At 46.9% G+C, this 18,910-nt stretch overlaps 1 protein-coding gene across 1 annotated transcript in view; it reads left to right on the top strand.

The window, feature by feature from the left end:
* Positions 1–532: 532 nt before the first annotated feature.
* SETD1A (SET domain containing 1A, histone lysine methyltransferase) overlaps positions 533–18,910 on the top strand; it is a gene marked incomplete at both ends in the record, with an annotated part of 37,061 nt that continues 18,683 nt past the window's right edge. The window contains 11 exons of the mRNA XM_080702109.1: positions 533–682; positions 907–1,002; positions 4,556–4,826; positions 8,937–9,058; positions 9,281–9,510; positions 9,774–10,623; positions 10,779–11,564; positions 12,437–12,613; positions 12,738–12,825; positions 16,338–16,495; positions 16,650–16,737. Coding sequence (XP_080558235.1) covers positions 533–682; positions 907–1,002; positions 4,556–4,826; positions 8,937–9,058; positions 9,281–9,510; positions 9,774–10,623; positions 10,779–11,564; positions 12,437–12,613; positions 12,738–12,825; positions 16,338–16,495; positions 16,650–16,737 — 3,016 coding nt within the window. The remainder of the gene's footprint in view (positions 683–906; positions 1,003–4,555; positions 4,827–8,936; positions 9,059–9,280; positions 9,511–9,773; positions 10,624–10,778; positions 11,565–12,436; positions 12,614–12,737; positions 12,826–16,337; positions 16,496–16,649; positions 16,738–18,910) is intronic.

Raw genomic sequence — 18,910 nt, 5'->3', positions numbered from 1 at the left:
AGGAGAGGGCAGCGGCGCGCGTTCCCTGCCCCCCCGCCCGGATTCGGGCCGGAGCCGGGTCTCGGGCCCGGTCTCGCGGTGTTTCCAACGCCCCGAAGAGGTGCCACCTCTGGGCCAGAGGACCGGGCGCGGGGACGGGAGCGGCCGTGCGGGAGCGGGAGCGGGAGCGGGCGCCGGGCTCGGCCGGGCCGCTGGCCGGTGAGGAGGCGTGAGGGGGCGGGGCCTCGGCGGGGGAGGGGTCTGCGCCGGCCGAGCGGGGCGCGCGCGGGGAGAGCGGGAAGGTAAGGGGGCGCGAGAGGGGCCCGGGGGCCCGCGGGCGGAGTTGGGGGCTGGAGCGAGGATGGGGTGTTGTGTGAAGCTGGCGCGGAGGCCAGGTCTGCGGGAGCCGCGGGTCCTGGTGAGGTGTGGAAACTGGAGTGATGAGAGAACCTGGAATCTGGGCTGGCCAATGAGGGGACGGCACGGGAGTCAGGCCTAAGTCCTGGACCCCCCCTGCGTGTCCCTCTTTTCCAAACAGTGTAAATGAGCAAAGATGGATCAAGAAGGTGGGGGAGATGGGCAGAAAGCCCCGAGCTTCCAGTGGCGGAACTACAAGCTCATCGTGGATCCTGCCTTGGACCCTGCCTTGCGCAGGCCTTCCCAAAAGGTGTACCGCTACGATGGAATCCACTTCAGTGTCAACGTGAGTGCCCCAGGTCTTTCCCTGCCTTCTCGGGAACCCCAGGCCCCCCCCATTTCTCCGTTACTCCGTTAGGCACCTAGGACTCCCGCACTCATAGTTTGATGTCTCAAAAATGAACAAGTGGACTGAGCTCTTTAGCATCATGTGGGCCTCCAAATGGGCTTCTTAGCTCAGAAATCTGGTTTCATCCTAAACTATGTTTCTATTCCTGCTTTCCTTACTAGGACTCAAAGTATATACCAGTCGAAGACCTCCAAGACCCCCGTTGTCATGTCAGGTCCAAAAACAGAGACTTTTCCCTCCCGGTCCCTAAGTTTAAGGTAGGTGTCTCCTGGTGTGGCCCTCGGAGGGTGTGGAGGATTCTGGTACTCTGGTCTTTTCAAAGCATGATAAAGGGGGGTATTCAGTGAAAGACTGTCAGCCAGATACAGCATCCTCTGGATCTGTGAAGCAGATGTTCTGGATAGGAGCTACACTTGTGTAGCTGAGGTAGCCCTGGTATATCCTGAGAGTGTTGGCTTCTGAAGACAGGTTTTGTTGTCAATGTCTGTCATTGTGAATTCTTAGTACATAGCATGACAGTAGGGTATCCCAGTTGTTCAGCAAGTAAGGGGAATGACAAGCTTCTGCCTACTTGGAGTTCTGTATTCCTCATCTATCATTTGGCCATCTTTCCTAAGAGTATTCCTATTTCTTGGTCTAAGCAGGGTACTTGTAAGGCCTTGGAGTGAGCTTAGAAAACTGGTGATTCTTAGTATCCCTCACTAATTTATTGTTTTTTAATTTTCCTTCACTAATTCTTTTTTCCTCCTTTCTGAGTAGTTGGTGGAGTCCTGGCACCCTTCTTCTTCTTCTTCTTCTTTTTTTTTTTTTAACTTTGTGTACTTTCTCTGGATAGTCTCACACCTATAGCTTTGACTACTAAATAAATATTGATAACTTCCAAGTATGTTTCTGGCCAACATCAGCCTCAACCTCTCAACCTCTGTACTTGTCTACCTACTTGGTGGAGACATCTCAAACTCAAGAAGAGATTTAAGTAAATTCTCTTCGTCCCCTCAATCCTCTCTCTTTCATTTTCCCTGTACTCATAAATGGCAAGACCATTTACTCAGCTGCACAGGCTGGAAACCTAGGAGACATCCAATAGTTCTTTTTATCTTAATCTTTTTATTTCCATTGCTGTTTCCTTAATACAGACCTTTGTGTTCATTTTACCAGGTTTCCTTGCTTCCATACTATTCTGTTTTCATGCTTTATCCTGCTGTCATTTCGTGTGCTCTCTCTCTCTCTCTTTCTCTTCTTTTTTTTTTTTTCCAGTACTGGGGATAGAATCCAGGGGCATTCTACCACTGAACCACAAACCCCCCCATCCTATTTTTTATTCTTTATTTTGAAACAGTGTCTCACTAAGTTGTGGTGGGCCTAGCTAAATAGCTAAGGCTGGTGTGAACCTGCGATCCTCTGGTCCCAGCGTCCCAAGTCCTGGGATTACAAGTGTGTGCCACCACACCTGGCTCATTTATCTCTTTGATTTTAACATTCTCTTATTTTACTTTCATTGCCAAGCCAGTGTTTTTGGACATTGGCTTGCGTGGTTATTGATCTGGCTGAGCCCTATCCTTGCCTGACACCACATTGCTATGTTATGTTCATACCATACACTTTGCAGTATTTAGGAAATGCCAGGTTTAGCTAGACATGGTGGTGCACACCTGAAAACCTGGTACTTGGGAACCTGAGACAGGAGGATCACAGGTTTGAGGACAGCCTCAACAAGTAGTGAGGCTCTTAGCAACCTAGTGAAACCCTGTTTCAAAACAAAAAATAAAAGGGCTGGATGTATAGCTCAGAAGTAGAATGCCTCTGGGTTCAATCCCCAGTACCCCCCCTCCCCAAAAGCCATTTTGTGCATTTCTGTTTTCCTTTAAATATTTATCTACTATTGGTTGTGTTTCTGGGGATTGAACCCAGATCCTCCAACATGCTAAGCAAGCACTCACTGAGCTATTATATCCATAGCCACTGAAACATTCTTGCCGAGTTGCTCATGCTAGCCTCAAACTTGAGATCCTATTGCCTCAGCCACCCAAGTAACTGGGATTACAGATAGGAGCCTATGCTGGTTATTTATTTATTTTTTGTGGTACTGGTGATGAAACCCAGGGGCATTCTACCTCCAAGCTATACCCCCAGCCCTATTTTTTATTCTTTATTTTGAAATAGGGTCTCACTGAGTCACAAAGGGCTTCACTAAGTAGTAGCTGAGGCTTTCTGAGAACTGCAGTGCTCCCAAATGTTGGGATTCCAAGCATGTGCCACCATGCTTGGCATATTTATTTTTTTGAGACAAGGTTCTGCTGTGTTTCCCAGGCTGGACTCAAACTATTGTCTTTGAGCAATCCTCCTATCTCAGCTTCCCAAGTAGCTGGGACAGTGGGACCATACCTTGTCCTTTGCCAAGTTTTAGAGTTCCATGTACCCAGAAGTCACTGTTTTTAACATGTTTTTAAACTCATGTTTTAAAAAAAACTCAGTAAGATTGACATCATCTAGGGCATGATACCACACACCTATAGTACCAGCATTTGGGAGGTTAAAACAGGAGAATTGTAGGTTTGAGGCCAACCTCTGCAATTTAGGGAGGCCCAAGCAGTTTTATTTTATTTTACATTTTGTGGTACTAAGGACTGAACTTGGGGGCATTCTATCTTTAAGCTACACCCCAAGCCCCATTTTATTTTATTTATTTTATCTTATTTTTTTTTTTCTTGGTCGTGCTGGATATTGAACACCCCCAACACAATTTTTTATTCTTTATTTTGAAACAGGGTCTCACTAAATTGTGGAGGACCTCACTAAGTAGCTGAGGCTGGCCGCGAATCTGATCCTCCTGTCTCAGCCTCGCAATGCTAGGATTACAAGAGTGTGCCACCATGCTTGGCATCCTATTTTATTTTTATTTTGAATCAGTCTTGCTAGGTTGCTGAGAGCCTCACTACTTGCTGAGGTTATCCTCGAACCGGCGATCCTACTGTCTCAGCCTTTTACTGGAATTACAAGTGTGTGTCACCATGCCTAGCTGGCCCTCAGCAAAGAGACCCTATTTGTTTGTTTGTTTGTTTATTTTTGCGGTACTGGGGATGGAACCCAGGGGCAGTCTACCTCCGAGCTACACCACCAGCCCTATTTTTATTCTTTGTTTTGAAACAGGGTCTCACTGAGTTGTAAAAGGCCTCATTAAGTAGCTGAGGCTGTCTAAGAACCGCGATTCTCCAATCTCAGCCTCCCAAATGCTTGGATTTCAACCGTGCACCACCACGGCCGGCTTAGAGGGACCCTATTTAAAAATAAAATAGGCCAGAGTTCTAGTTCGAGGTAGAATCCCCAGGGCTCCATCCCCAGTACCACACACACAGAGATTGACACCATCTCTCTGGGTTCTTCCTTGATTGTGCTCTGTACAAATGTTTCCTTCTCTTGGCTCCCAGTTGCCCTTTCTACATAACTGCTGTCACTGTGTCATGTTTTGATTTTGTGTGTTGGTCCTGTCTACTCTTCTGAACAGGGATCTCTTTTTCCATTTTTGTATTTCTTGTGCCTCGCCCATGGTAGTCAGTAAAAGCTGAGCTAGTGGATTATTTCTTGCTTTTCTGTGTGTTTATTCCTCAGTTCATGCATTTCTGCTTCTGGTTCTTGCCTTTCTGTAGTGATAGGACTTCAGGGAGAAAGAGGTCAAGGTTGATATACTCCCTTCCCCTTAGTCTCTCAGACCTCCCTGCTGACCTCATGGATCTTGCTAAAGTTTCTGAAAAGTACAAAGATATAGTGATCATTGTAGAGATCCTAGACCAACTCTTGTCTTCTCCACAGCTGGATGAGTTCTATATTGGACAGATCCCACTGAAGGAAGTGACTTTCGCAAGGCTAAATGACAACGTGCGGGAAACCTTCTTAAAGGATATGTGCCGAAAATATGGTGAGGTGGAAGAGGTAGAGATCCTTCTTCATCCCCGTACTCGCAAGCACCTGGGCCTGGCCCGTGTGCTCTTCACCAGCACTCGGGGCGCCAAGGAAACAGTCAAAAATCTCCACCTTACCTCTGTCATGGGCAACATCATCCATGCCCAGCTTGACATCAAAGGTGAGGGCTCCCCTGCCTGCTGCTCAAGGTTGGTCTCCACCAGAGATTATACATGCAAATGCCTTTTGGGGTCAAGCAAGTGATCAGGGTTATGATTCTTTATCTGAAACTCTTGGGAAAGATGTGTTTCTGAACTCAGAATTTTGAGTTTTAGAGATGAATTATGTTGCATGTATGGTATTTTGCATGTCATTACCAGCATGGTTGGGATAGAACCCCACAATGAAGCATATACTTAAGAAGTTGTATGGAGCTTGGCATGGTGTGCACACATGTATTCCCAGTGCCTGGGAGGCTGGCATAGGAAGCTTGCAGATTCGTGGTCAGCCTTAGCAACTAAGCGAGGTCCTTTGCAACTTAGACCGTTTCAAAAAACAAATACAAGCTGAGTATGATGGCACATGCTTGTAATCCCAGTACTTGGGAGGATGGCTGGTTTTTGGCCATCCTCAGCTACTTAGGCCCTGTTTCAAAATAAAGAATGAAGAGCTGGGTATGGTGGTACACCCTTGTAATCTCAGTACTTGGGAAGATGAGACAGGAGGATGCAGGTTCGTGGTCAGCCTCAGCTACTTAGTGAGGCCCTCTGCAACTTAGTGAGACCCTGTTTCAAAATAAAGAATAAAAAATAGGGCAGGGGTGTAGCTCAGAGGTTGAATGCTCGTAGGTTCTATTCCCAGTACCACCAAAAATAAATAAATAAATATCTGGGTGTGGTGGCACATGCTTGTAATCCCAGCATTTGTGAGGCTGAGACAGGATCATTGTTTGTGGACAGCCTCAGCCATTTAGTGAGGCTCTTTGCAACTCAGTAAGACCCTGTTTCAAAAATAAAGAATAAACCAGGCGTGGTGGTGCACGCTTGTAATCCCAGCATTCGGGAGGTTGAAACCGGAGGATCGTGGTTCGCGGACAGCCTCAGCTACTTAGTGAGGCCCTCTGCAACTCAGTGAGACCTGGTTTCAAAATAAAGAATAAAAAATAGGGCAGGAGGTGTAGCTCAGAGGTTGAATGCCCCTGGGTTCCACCCCCAGACCTGCAAAAAAAAAAAAAGAATAAAAAATAGGACTAGGGGGTGTAACTTGGAGGTAGAATGCTCCTGGGTTCCATCCTCAGTACCTAAAAATAAATAAATAAATAAATAAATAAATAAATAAATAAATAAATAATAAAGGGCCGGGGGTATAGCTTGGAGATAGAATGCCCCTGTTTTCAATCCCCGTAATGCAAAAATAAATAAGTAAGTAAGTAAATAAGTAGAATAAAAAATTGGGCTGGGGGTGTAGCACAGAGGTGGAATGCCCTTGGGTTCAATTTCTAGTACTGCAAAAAAAAAAACAAAAACCACCCAGCTGGTTGTGGTGGCTCACACCCATAATCCCAATACTAAGGAGGCTGAGACAGAGGTTTGAAGACAGCATAGTGAGGACCTATTTCCAAACAAAAAATAAAAATAAATACGGATGTAGTTCAGAGGTAGAATGCCCAGTCCCCAGTACAAAACAAAAACAAAAAGCAAACAAATAAAATAGGGCCGGGGGGGGTTACTCAGAGGTAGAATGTTCCTGTCTTCAATCCCTAATACTCCACCCCCTCACAATCATATGAAAGGTAACATGGGATAAAATGAATAAAACCTATAGTAAGTCAGATTAGACTTAATATCAAATCCTCAAAAATATTGAGGTTTGGGTGTATTTGTTTTGTTTTTTGGTACTGGGGATTGAACCCAGGGACATTTTATGTCTCAGCTATACCCGCAGCCCTTTTACTTTTCATTTTTGAAAAATGGTCTTGCTAATTTACTAAGGGTCTTGATAAGCTGCCAAGGCTGCCTAGAATTTTCAGTCCTCTGATCTCAGCCTCCCACATACTGAGATTACAGATTTGCACCACTATGCCTGGATGGGATTTTGGTTTGGAAGTTCTAGGTAAAGAATGAAGAGCTGAGCCAAGTGTGGTGGTGCATGCCTGTATCCTAGTAGTTGGAAGGCTGAGATGGAAGGATCACAGGTTCAAGGCCAGCTTCAGCACCTTAGTAAGGCCATATGCAACTTAGTGATACCCTGTTTCAAAATAAAAAATAAAATAGGACTGGAGTATAGCTCAGAGGCAGAACCCCCTGGGTTTAATCACCAGTACCATACACAAGAATAAGAATGAAAGGCTTGTGGGTCAGTGGTGAAATACATACTTGGTATGATCTAGGCCCTGGGTTTGTGCCCCACCCAGCACCATCTAAAAGAAGAAAACAAGCAGATGTTATGGTTGGTTGCCTCTAGTCCCAGTTACTCAGGAGGCTTAGGCAGGAGGACTGCAAGTTCAAGGCCAGTTTGGGCAAATTATACTGTGTCTCCAAAAAGGTTGGAGGTATGGCTCAGTAGATTACCCTTTTGTACAGCTACAAGTAATGTCACACACACAAAAAAATAGATAGCAAGGCCTGTAAAGACAAAGCTGTCTGAATTGCTTTGTTAAGGAGCAGTAGGGAGGAGTGGGATTTGTGCAGACTGTTTACAGTGCCATCTAAAGGAAGCAGCTAACCGGGCGTGGTGGTGCATGCTTATAATCCCAGAATTTGGGAGGCTGAGACAGGAGAATTGAAGTTCACGGCTAGCCTCAGCCACTTTTTTTTTTTTTTTAATGTGGATTATATAGCCTCAGTTACTTAATGAGGCCTTCTGCAATTTAGTGAGATCCTGTTACAAAATAAAGAATAAAAAATCAGGCTGGGGGTGTACCTCAGAGGTAGAATGCCCCTGGGTTCAAATCCCAGTACTGGCCAGGCGTGGTGGCACATGCTTGTAATCCCGGCGCTTGGGAGGCGGAAAAAGGAGGATCACGCAGGTTCGAAGCTAGCCGCGCTGGCTTAAGAGACCCTGTTTCAAAATATAAAATAGATCTAGGAGTGTAGCCCGGAGATAGAAGGGCTTCCAGGAACCCCAGTACCACCAAAAAAAAAAAAAAAAAAAAAAAAAAAAAAATCCCAGTACTGCCAAAAAAAGAAAAAGAGAGAAAAAAAAGGAGGCAGCTGTTAATTGTCATTACCCTGTTTGCAAATGGGAATGAGAGCTAATATTCCCAAATTTGATTTTTAGGCATTATTTTGGAACTAGGGATTAAACCCAGGGGATTCTGCCTCTGAGGTATACCCTCAGTCACCCTTTCCCCATTTTTTGGAAACAGTCTTGCTGAGTTGCTGAGGCTGGCTTTAAACCTATGATCCTCCTCCTGTCTCATCTTCCCAATTGCTGGGATTACAAGTATACACTACCAGTACACTTGGCAAATTTATTTCATTTTATTTTATTATTATTTATTTATTTATTGGCAGTACTGGGGATGGAACTCAGGGGCATTCTACCTCCAAGCTATACCCCATTTCTTTTTTTATTCTATATTTTGAAACAGGGTCTCACTGAGTTGCAGAGGGCCTCACTAAGTATCTGAGGCTGGCCGCAAACTGTGGTCCTCCTGTCTCAGCCTCCCAAATGCTGGGATTACAAGCATGTGCCACCATGCCTGGCATACATTTTATTTTATTTTATTTTTTTAAAGAAAAGTCAGAAACCTAGATTATACTGTATAATTTTTAAGTTTTTAAATGTTACATTCCTTCCAATGCTTTTTTATTATTATTATTCAAGGCAAATAAAATATAACTCTTGGCTGGATTTAGTCTTCAAGCTTCCATTCTGCAACTGTTAGTTTACAGAAGGAGAATGGGGGGGTTGCATCAGACAACCTGAGTTAGAATTTTATTTCTTCTTCTGACCAGTTTTGTGACTTTGAGAAGGTCAGTTGCCTTTAAGCCTATAAAATAAGGGGTAGTGATTCTTTTCTCTCCTGCTGATCATCCTAGGTAGTAACATACTATTTGTATTGAAATGTATTTGTAAGCTGTGAAGTATCATAAAACATGTTTTTTGTAGTAGTTATAGAGATAAATTAGAAGTTCCCAAAGGTAGAAACAAGGTAGGAGAAATGAAATCCCAAAGCCACACGACTCCAAAATGATAGGAAATATGAGGCCTGAAACAGAAAAAGAACTACTAAATCATGATAGTGTTGTTTTCTTCTGACCATTGGTTCCTATTTCTCTCCCTCCAGGACAACAACGAATGAAGTACTATGAACTGATTGTCAATGGCTCCTACACCCCTCAGACTGTGCCTACTGGGGGCAAGGCCCTGAGTGAGAAGTTCCAGGGTTCTGGTGCAGCCACTGAGACGGTGAGAAGCTTGTGGCTGCCATACCCCTAGCCTTGTGGACTCAGTGCCTGATTGCCAGGAGCAGGAACCATCTTTGGGAGGTTCTAGACTTCTCTATTAAATATAGGAAGAGCCAAGACAATGCCTAAGTGCTTTGAAGTCAGGAAACTATGATTTTTGGTTTGTGGTAACACAAATTTTAAATGGTATCTCTTTTTTCTCCTGCCCACTGTCTTTCTCTAGACTGAATCCCGCCGCCGCTCTTCCTCTGACACAGCTGCCTACCCAGCAGGCACTGCTGTAGTGGGCACCCCTGGTAATGGCACCCCTTGCTCCCAGGATACAAGCTTCTCCAGCAGCCGACAGGATACCCCATCTTCCTTTGGACAGTTCACTCCTCAGTCCTCCCAAGGAACACCTTACACATCTCGGGGCAGCACCCCTTACTCTCAGGACTCCGCCTACTCCAGCAGGTACAGAGCACACCATCTTGGACGCCCAGCCATCAGATCCTGGCAGCTGCTAGGAAGAAGTCCAAAGTCTCTCTGAGAGGGAGTTGAAAATCATTTGTGCTGATGTTCATAGATTCAGCCAACAAATGGTTGTCTTCGGGGACACTGTTTTGGAACCTGTGTTCTCATCTGGGGGCAGTATAGAAGGGTTTTAAGTATAATGATGGGGGGTGGATTTGGTGATCTAGAGACCAGCCCAGCTAACTCTCCTGCTTCTTTTCCAGTACTACTTCAACCTCCTTTAAGCCCCGGCGCTCAGAGAACAGCTATCAAGATTCTTTTTCCCGTCGCCATTTCTCCTCATCTTCAGCCTCCACGACCACTTCTACAGCCGTCTCGGCTACCACTGCAGCCACCGCCTCATCCTCTTCCTCTTCCTCCTCATTGTCTTCATCTTCCTCGTCGTCCTCTTCTTCCTCATCCTCTCAATTTCGTGGTTCTGACTCAAACTACCCAGCGTATTATGAAAGCTGGAATCGCTACCAGCGCCATACATCCTACCCACCCCGCCGGGCAACTCGGGAGGAGCCCCCTGGGGCCCCTTTTGCTGAAAATACAGCTGAGCGCTTCCCACCTTCTTACACCTCCTACTTGCCCCCTGAGCCCAGCCGGTCCACTGACCAAGACTACCGGCCTCCTGCCTCAGAGGCCCCACCCCCAGAACCTCCAGAACCTGGTGGAGGTGGGGGCGGTGGGGGACCCAGCCCTGAGAGAGAAGAAGCTCGGACCTCCCCTCGCCCAGCCTCACCTGCCCGTTCCTGCTCCCCAGCCCCAGAGACCACCAATGAGAGTGTGCCCTTTGCTCAACATAGCAGCCTGGATTCCCGCATCGAAATGCTGCTGAAAGAGCAGCGCTCCAAATTTTCCTTTCTGGCCTCTGACACAGAGGAGGAGGAGGAGAACAGCAGTGCAGGCCCTGGGGCTAGAGACACAGGGAGCGAGGTGCCTTCTGGCCCAGGTCATGGGCCCTGTACACCCCCTCCAGCTCCGGCTAATTTTGAGGATGTGGCACCTACAGGGAGTGGGGAACCAGGTGCTACTCGAGATTCTCCCAAGGCCAACGGACAGAACCAGGTGAGGCTGGGGTCAGTCAGGGAGGTGTCTGGGATCTGGGAGGCAGGGTTGCACTCTGAGGGAGACGGATGGGAACTAGACAAAAAAACAGGTCTGAGGGAAACCAGGGGACAGACGGCAGCTTTCTGTGACCTTCCTCTGCCCCCCCCCCACAGGCTTCTCCATGCTCTTCTGGCGAGGACATGGAGATCTCCGATGATGACAGGGGCGGCTCACCCCCTCCAGCCCCCACGCCTCCCCAGCAGCCTCCACCTCCTCCTCCACCCCCACCTCCTCCCCCACCTTACCTGGCTTCCCTTCCCCTTGGTTATCCTCCCCACCAACCTGCCTACCTCCTTCCGCCTCGACCTGATGGGCCGCCACCCCCTGAGTACCCCCCACCTCCACCACCACCACCCCATATCTATGACTTTGTGAACTCCCTGGAACTTATGGATCGACTTGGGGCTCAGTGGGGAGGAATGCCTATGTCCTTCCAGATGCAGACCCAGATGTTAACTCGGCTCCACCAGCTACGGCAGGGCAAGGGATTAACTGCTGCCTCTGCTGGTCCTCCGGGTGGGGCCTTTGGGGAGGCCTTCCTCCCTTTCCCACCCCCACAAGAGGCAGCCTATGGCTTGCCCTATGCTCTGTACACACAAGGTCAAGAAGGTCGCGGGGCATACTCCCGGGAGGCCTACCACCTGCCTTTGCCTATGGCAGCCGAGCCCTTGCCCTCCTCCTCAGTCTCAGGAGAAGAAGCCCGGCTGCCTCCCAGGGAGGAAGCAGATCTGGCAGAAGGCAAGGCCCTGCCATCAGCAGGCACTGTGGGCCGTGTACTGGCAACCTTAGTCCAAGAGATGAAGAGCATCATGCAGCGAGACCTGAACCGCAAGATGGTGGAAAATGTGGCCTTTGGAGCCTTTGACCAGTGGTGGGAAAGCAAGGAAGAGAAGGCCAAGGTGAGGGCCAGTGCCTGGACTTTGCCGTGTGAGGTAGGCCTTTGACTCCCACAGACTGCATAGGACAAAGCAGGAAAGAAGAAAGGTCAAAGCTAGTGGAGAAGAGGCTGTGGGCACTTGGGATGTGCTTTTGGGTAGGGAAGTTGGGAGCATACAGAGCAGCAGACAACTGCCTGAGAGAACTTTGTCCTTGTTCTGTTGCTTGCTTGGGGTGGACAAGGCCCTCAAATCTTTCTGGGCTTCAGCCTTCAGTTTTGCCATTTGTAAAATAGGAAAAACAAAAGCCAGATGTGGTGGCGCATGCTTGTAATCCCACTGTTTGGGAGGCTGAGACAGGAGGATCGCAAATTCACAGACAGCCTCAGCTATTTAGGCCCTTTCTAAGTAAGCGAGACCCTGTTTTGAAATAAAGACTCAAAATAGGGCTTGGGGTGTAGCTTGGAGGTAGAATGCTCCTGGGTTCTGTCCCCAGTACTAGAAAGAGAAAATAAAGTAGGAAAGGTAGCTGTTTCTCAGGATTGATGGGCTAAATATGCAGACTTTTAAGGAAGATGCCTGCTGCTGATCGCAGGTTGGAGCCAGGCTGGACAACTTAGCAAGACTTTCAGCAACTTTGTGAGATCCTGTTTCCAAGTAAAAAGTAAAATAGGGCTAGGTGTGTAGCTCAAAGGTAGAATGCTCCAGTGTTCCATCTCCAGCAGCAGCAAGAACAAAAACTACCTATAAGGGGCTTGTAGAGGTATAACAGAGGTCATGTCAAGTAGAGGAGCCAGTAATTGCATTTCATTGTTCTTGGGGTTTGGGAGTGGTTCCTGAGTAGGAAGGAATGCCTGGGCTCTAGGGCTCAGTCCTCCTATTCCTACTGCTTGCAGCCATTCCAGAATGCCGCCAAACAGCAAGCCAAGGAGGAGGATAAAGAGAAGACAAAGCTCAAAGAACCAGGCATGCTGTCCCTTGTAGACTGGGCCAAGAGCGGGGGTACCACAGGAATTGAGGCGTTCACCTTTGGGTCAGGGCTGCGAGGGGCCCTGCGGCTGCCTTCATTCAAGGTACCTGGAACTGTGGTCTTGCTGATTGGGTAGGGAGAAGGGAGGGGCCTGATACTCTTGGAGTGGGGGTGGTTGGGAATATTGAGTCATTTTAAATGGGCTCCATGTCTTCTCCATCTCCCAGGTAAAGCGGAAAGAGCCGTCGGAAATTTCAGAAGCCAGTGAAGAAAAGAGGCCCCGTCCCTCTACTCCAGCTGAGGAAGACGAAGATGGTGAGTAGGAGATCTGGTAGGAGAAAGCCTACTTAGATTCTTTCATGAAAGCAAGAAGCAGGGACAGAAGGGGTCATGGTGTTTTGAGAGCAGGGAGCCAGGTTGAGATCTTCATACAGTGTTAAAGTGAGGTGAAAATAAAGCAGTTCTGAGAAGTATCAGAAACATCAGGTAGCTTATCCATGAACTTTTTTTGTGGTACTTGGATTGGAACCTCTGAGCTACATCCCTAGCCCTATTTTTTTTTAATTCTTTTTTTTTTTTTTTTGTGGTACCAGGGATGGAACCCAGGGGCATTCTACTTCCGAGCTACACCCCCAGCCCTTTTTTTTTTTGAAACAAGTTCTCACTGAGTTGCACAGGGCCTCACTAAGTAATTACTTAGTATTCTTTTTAGTTGTTTTTTTTTCTTTCTTTCTTTTTGGTGGTATTGGAGGTGGAACCCAGAGGCTTTCTACCTCTAGGATATACTCCCAGACCTATTTTCTATATTATTTGAAAACAGGGTCTCACTAAGTTGCTTAGAGCTTCATTAAATAGCTGAGGATGGCTTGGAACCTGTGTGATCTTCTTGTCGCAGCCTCCCAAGCGCGGGGATTACAAGCATAAGCCACCACGCCAGGCTTTTTTTTAGTTTTTGAAACGGTCTCACTGAGTTGCAAAGGGCCTCACTAAGTAGCTGAGGCTGTCTGCAAACTGTGATTCTCCTGTCTCAGCCTCCCAAATGGTGGGATGACAAGTGTGCAGCATCACGCCTGTTTTTTTTTTTTTTTTTTTTAATTGTGTGTGGGGCACTGGGAATTGACCCCAGGGGCATTCTACCTCAGAGCTACACCCCTATACCTATTTTTAAATTTTATTTATTTGTTTGTTTATTTATTGGTGGTACTGGAGTTCCTGGAAACCCTTCTACCTCCGGGCTACACTCCCAGACCCTATTTTTAATATTTTTATTTGGAAACAGGGTCTCGTAAGCCAGCGAGGCTGGCATCGAACCTGCGTGATCCTCCTGTCTCCGCCTCCCAAGCGCAGGGATTACAAGCGTGCACCACCACGTCTGGCAAAATTTTACTTATTTAATTAATTTTTATTTTATTTGTGGTACTGGGGATGGAACCCAGGGGCAACCTACCTCCAAGCTCCACCCCCAGCCCTATTTTTTATTCTTTTATTTTGAAACAGGGTCTCACTGAGTTGCAAAGGGCATCATTAAGTAGCTGAGGCTGTGTGCCACCATACCCAGCTTTTTTTTTTTTTTTTTTTTTTTTTTTTGTGGTACTGGGGATGGAACACAGGGACATTCTAACTCAGAGCTATTCCCCCAGTCCTATTTTTTATTCTTTATTTTGAAACTGAGTCTCAATGAGTTGTAAAGGGCCTCACTAAGTAGCTGAGGCTAGTCGCAAACCGTGGTCCTCCTGTCTCAGCCTCCCAAATGCTGGGATTAAAAACAAGCCCTAACACACCCGGCTTCCCAGCCATATTTATCCTATAAAACCAAGGCCTCACTAAGTTGTGGAGGGCCTCACTAATTGACTGCGGCTGGCTGCGAACCTGTGATCCTCCTGTCTCAGCCTCCCAAGTTACTGGGATTATAAGCATGTGTCACCACACCTGCCTGGACTTTTTTATTTTATTTTTTTGGGGGGCAGTACTGGGGATGGAACCCAGGGGCATTCTACCTCTGAATTATACCCCCAGTCCTATATTTTATTCTTTATTTGGAAACAGGGTCTCACTGAGTTGCAAAGAGCCTTAGCTGAGGCTGTCCGTGAATTGCAATCTTCTGGTCTCAGCCTCCAGAATGCTGGGATTACAAGCGTGCGCCATGAGTGCTCCAGTGGCGCAATCGATTGGCGCAGGGTACTTATACAAGCATGTGCCATCATGCCCAGCTTGGACTTTGTTTTACTTTATTTTATTTTATTTATTTTTTGCAGGTCTGGGGATGGAACCCAGAGGCATTTGACCTCTGAGCTACACCCCCTACCCAATTTTTTTTATTCTTTATTTTGAAACAGGGTCTCACTAAGTTGCAGAGGGCTTCACTAAGTAGCTGAGGCTGTTCGCAAACCGTGATCCTCAGGTCTCAGTCTCCCAAATGCTGGGAATACAAGCTTGTACTACCATGCCCCGCTGAACTTTGGTTTTGATTCTTTTTCTTTTCTTTGGTACTAGGGATGGAACCCAGGGTCTTTCTACCACTGGGGTATACTCCCAGTCTAATTTTATATTTTATTTGGAAACAAGGTCTCATTAAGTTGCTAAGAGTCTCACTAAGTAGCTTTGACTGGCTTTGAACCTATGCGATCCTCCTGTCTCAGCCTCCCAATCACGGGGATTACAAATGTGTGCTACAACACTTGGTTAGCTTTGATTCCTAATGTAGTATGCTGATTTAAGTTTTTCTGTATTTTGGCCTTCTACCTACAAAATAGAAATGATAACTTTAATATTTGGAATCACAGGGCTGGGGATATAGTTCAGTGGTAGAGTGTTGCCTAGCATGCACACGGCCCCACCAGCACTACAAAAAAAAAAAAAAAGTTTGAAATCAGACTTCAAGGTTAAATCATCTGTCCAAGTTTACCATCTAATGCTTGTGTTCTCCTACAGCCTTCCTCCCAGTTTGTTGAAGTTTGTGCTGTTGGTTGACAGCTCACATAACTGGGAAACTTCCTTATTGAGTCAAATTTGCTTCCTTGGAGAAAATTGTCCTTAGTACCCTTTCTTGGGCCAGGCACAAGTTTTGCTCCCTTTTCACCCAGTACTAAAAAGTATGAGAGATAAAATGGGTGTTATGAGTTTAAATGTTAGGTGACTGAGGTGTCTTGTGTTTCTCTATTGAGCTTCAGTTTTTTTGTTTTGTTTAGTTTTTTTGGTGGTACTGGGGTTCCTGGAAACCCTTCTACCTCCGGGCTACACTCTCAGACACCTATTTTTTATATTTTTATATGGAAACAAGGTCTCTTAAGCCAGCGAGGCTGGCTTTGAACCTGCGTGATCCTCCTGTCTCCGCCTCCCAAGCGCGGGGATTACAAGCTTGGGCCACCACGCCCGGCAGCTCCAGTTTTTTTTGCGTGTAAACTAAGGCCTGCCAGAAGATCATCAGTAAACAGAAAGCTTGCAGTGGGTATGGTGGTGCAAGCCTGTAATCTCAGTACATGGGAGGTTGAGACAGGAGGATTACAGTTCGAGAACAGCCTCAGCAATCATTGAAATTCTCATCAGCCTAGTAAGACCCTGTTTCAAAATAAAAAATAGGGTTGGCGTGTAGCTCAGAGGTGGAATGCATCTGGGTTTAATCCCCAGTACCACAAAAAAGAACGAGAAAGAAAGAAAGAAAAGAAAAGAGAAGGGACTGGGAGCATCGCCCAGAGGCAGAGTTTTTCAGGGTTCAATCCCCAGTACTAAAAACACAAAAAAAGGAACAAAAGAGCTCCTTGCATGTGGGGTAGGGGAACAGTAAAGTCCTTAATGGTAATTCCCTAACCTCTGCTTGCTTGGTTTAGACCCTGAGCGAGAGAAGGAGGCCGGAGAGCCAGGACGTCCGGGAACCAAGCCTCCAAAGCGAGATGAAGAACGAGGCAAGACCCAGGGCAAGCACCGCAAGTCCTTTGCTCTGGACAGTGAGGGCGAGGAAGCATCCCAGGAGTCCTCCTCAGACAAGGTGGGAGGACGGAGCCCAGCCCCTGCCAGGAGTCCGTTTCCTGAATCCTGGTTCCCATGGCCAGCTTTTCTCTGGGCTGGGGCCTAGGGAACTGTGCCTTATGAAGGACCAGTTGTCCTTTTCCTGTTAGTCTCCATTTATCCCTTTCCTTAAGGACGAAGAGGATGATGAGGAAGATGAAGAAGATGATGAACGAGAGGAAGCTGTGGATACCACTAAAAAAGAGACAGAGGCATCAGATGGTGAGCGCATTCTGTTGAGTCAAGCTCTAGCTTGGGGAGGAAGGGATTCAGCTACCGGCTTACCCTTTCTTGAGTCCACATAACAGTATTGGCTGCCTTTGTCTTCTATAATATCAACTTTTTGAGCTGCATCCTTTGGAACCCTTGTCCTCTTGGAAACATTTAACCCTGATACAATTCTCTCTCCTGCTTATCTCTTTCAAAACGTAGATTTTCCCTGAGGACAGCTCAGCAAAGTCTTTTTTTCCCCCAAGTCCTAGAGTTAAGGGGTCTGCATTCTCCTACTATCCTTTGATGCTGACAGACTGAGCCTTCCCAACTGAGCACTATTTTCTAAGTCTCAGCCACCAAGTTGTGCCTGCCTCTTCCCTTTTTCATGACTGTCATTGGCCAGACAACTTCCCTGTCCATTTGTTTTTGTTTTTGTTTTTGTTTTGGCGAGTCTGGGGAAGGAACCCAGGGGTATTCAACCTCCAAGCTAAGCTGTGCTGGTGGCGCACGCTTGTAATCCTTGTGTTTGGGAGGCTGAGACAGGAGGATCGCACAGGTTTGAAGCCAGCCTCGGTTACTTAGTGAGACCCTGTTTCCAAATAAAATATAAAATAGGTCTGGGAGTATAGCCCGGAGGTAGAAAGCCTCTGGGTTCCATCCCTAGTACCACCAAAAAAAAAAAAAAAAAAAACCCTCCGAGCTATACCCTCTGCCCTGTTTTTTAATTAATTAATTAATTTAGTGGTATGGGGGTTCCCGGAAACCCTTCTACCTCCCGGCTACACTCCCAGACGCCTGTTTTTTATTTTATTTTTTTAATTTGGAAACGGTCTCTTAAGCCAGCAAGGCTGGCTTCGAACCTGAGCGATCCTCCTGTCTCCGCCTCCCAAGCGTGGGGATTACAACAAGTGTGCACCACCATACCTGGCGTGGTTTTGTTTTTTTTTTTTTTTTTTTCGTGGTACTGGGGTTCCTGGAAACCCTTCTCCAGGCTACACTCCCAGACCTATTTTTATATTTTTATTTGGAAACAGGGTCTCTTAAGCCAGCACAGCTGGCTTCGAACATGCATGATCCTCCTGTCTCCACCTCCCAAGCACGGGGATTACAAGCATGTGCCACCACGCCCGGCGTGTGTTTTATTCTTTCTTTATTTATTTTTTGTGTGTGTGGGTCTGGGGGTGGAACCCAGGGGCATTCAACCTCCGAGCTACACCCCCTGCCCTAGTTTTTATTCTTTATTTTGAAACCAGGTCTCACTGAGTTGCAGAGGGCCTCACTAAGTAGCTGAGGCTGTCCGTGAACCGCGATCCTCCAGGTCTCAGCCTCCCGAATGCTGGGATTACAAGCGTGTGCCCCCACGCCCGGCTCTTTATTATGAAATGGTCTCACTAAGTTGCAGAGTGCCTCACTAAGTAGTAGCTGAGGCTGTCCGTGAACCATAATCCTCCAGTCTCGGCCTCCCAAATGCTGGGATTACAAGCATGCGTCACCACGCCTGGCTTCCCTGTCCATTTGAACACCTATTGGTTTCCAGCTTCCCCCATCTATTTAAGTCTTGGATATATGGTTTAGTCTTCGTCTTCTTTTCCATTCATTCATTCATTCATTCAGAAATGTGTGTGTGTGTGTGTGTACACATATTCATTATATTCATTCAGAAGTTTATATATAAAATATATATTATATATATATACACACACACACACATACATACATACACTTCTTGGTGTGTGTGTGGGTCTGGGGATGGAACCCAGGGGCATTCAAACTCTGAGCTCCACCCCCTGCCCTATTTTTATTTTTTATTTTGAAACAGGGTCTCACTGAATTGCAGAGGGCCTCACTAAGTAGCTGAGGCTGTCTGCAAACCATGATCCTCTGGTCTCAGCCTCCCTAATGCTCGGCTCGTTCAGAAATATATTGAGTCAGCCGGGTGTGGTGGTGCAGACTTGTAATCCCAGCGCTTGGCAGGCTGAGGCAGGATTGCACAGATTCAAAGCCAGCCTCGGCTACTTAGGCTCTCAGTAACTTAGTGAGACCCTGTTTCCAAGTAAAGTATAAAATAGCCCAGAGGTAGAAAAGCTCCTGGTTTCCACCCCCAGTACTCTCCCCACACACACAGAATAAAAAATAGGGCAGGGGATGTTGCTTGAAGGTTGAATGCCCCTGGGTTCTATCC

Source organism: Muscardinus avellanarius, assembly GCF_963383645.1.
Source record: "Muscardinus avellanarius genome assembly, chromosome: 10".
Lineage (NCBI taxonomy): Eukaryota > Metazoa > Chordata > Mammalia > Rodentia > Gliridae > Muscardinus > Muscardinus avellanarius.
This window is presented reverse-complemented; position numbering and strand designations above follow the sequence as displayed.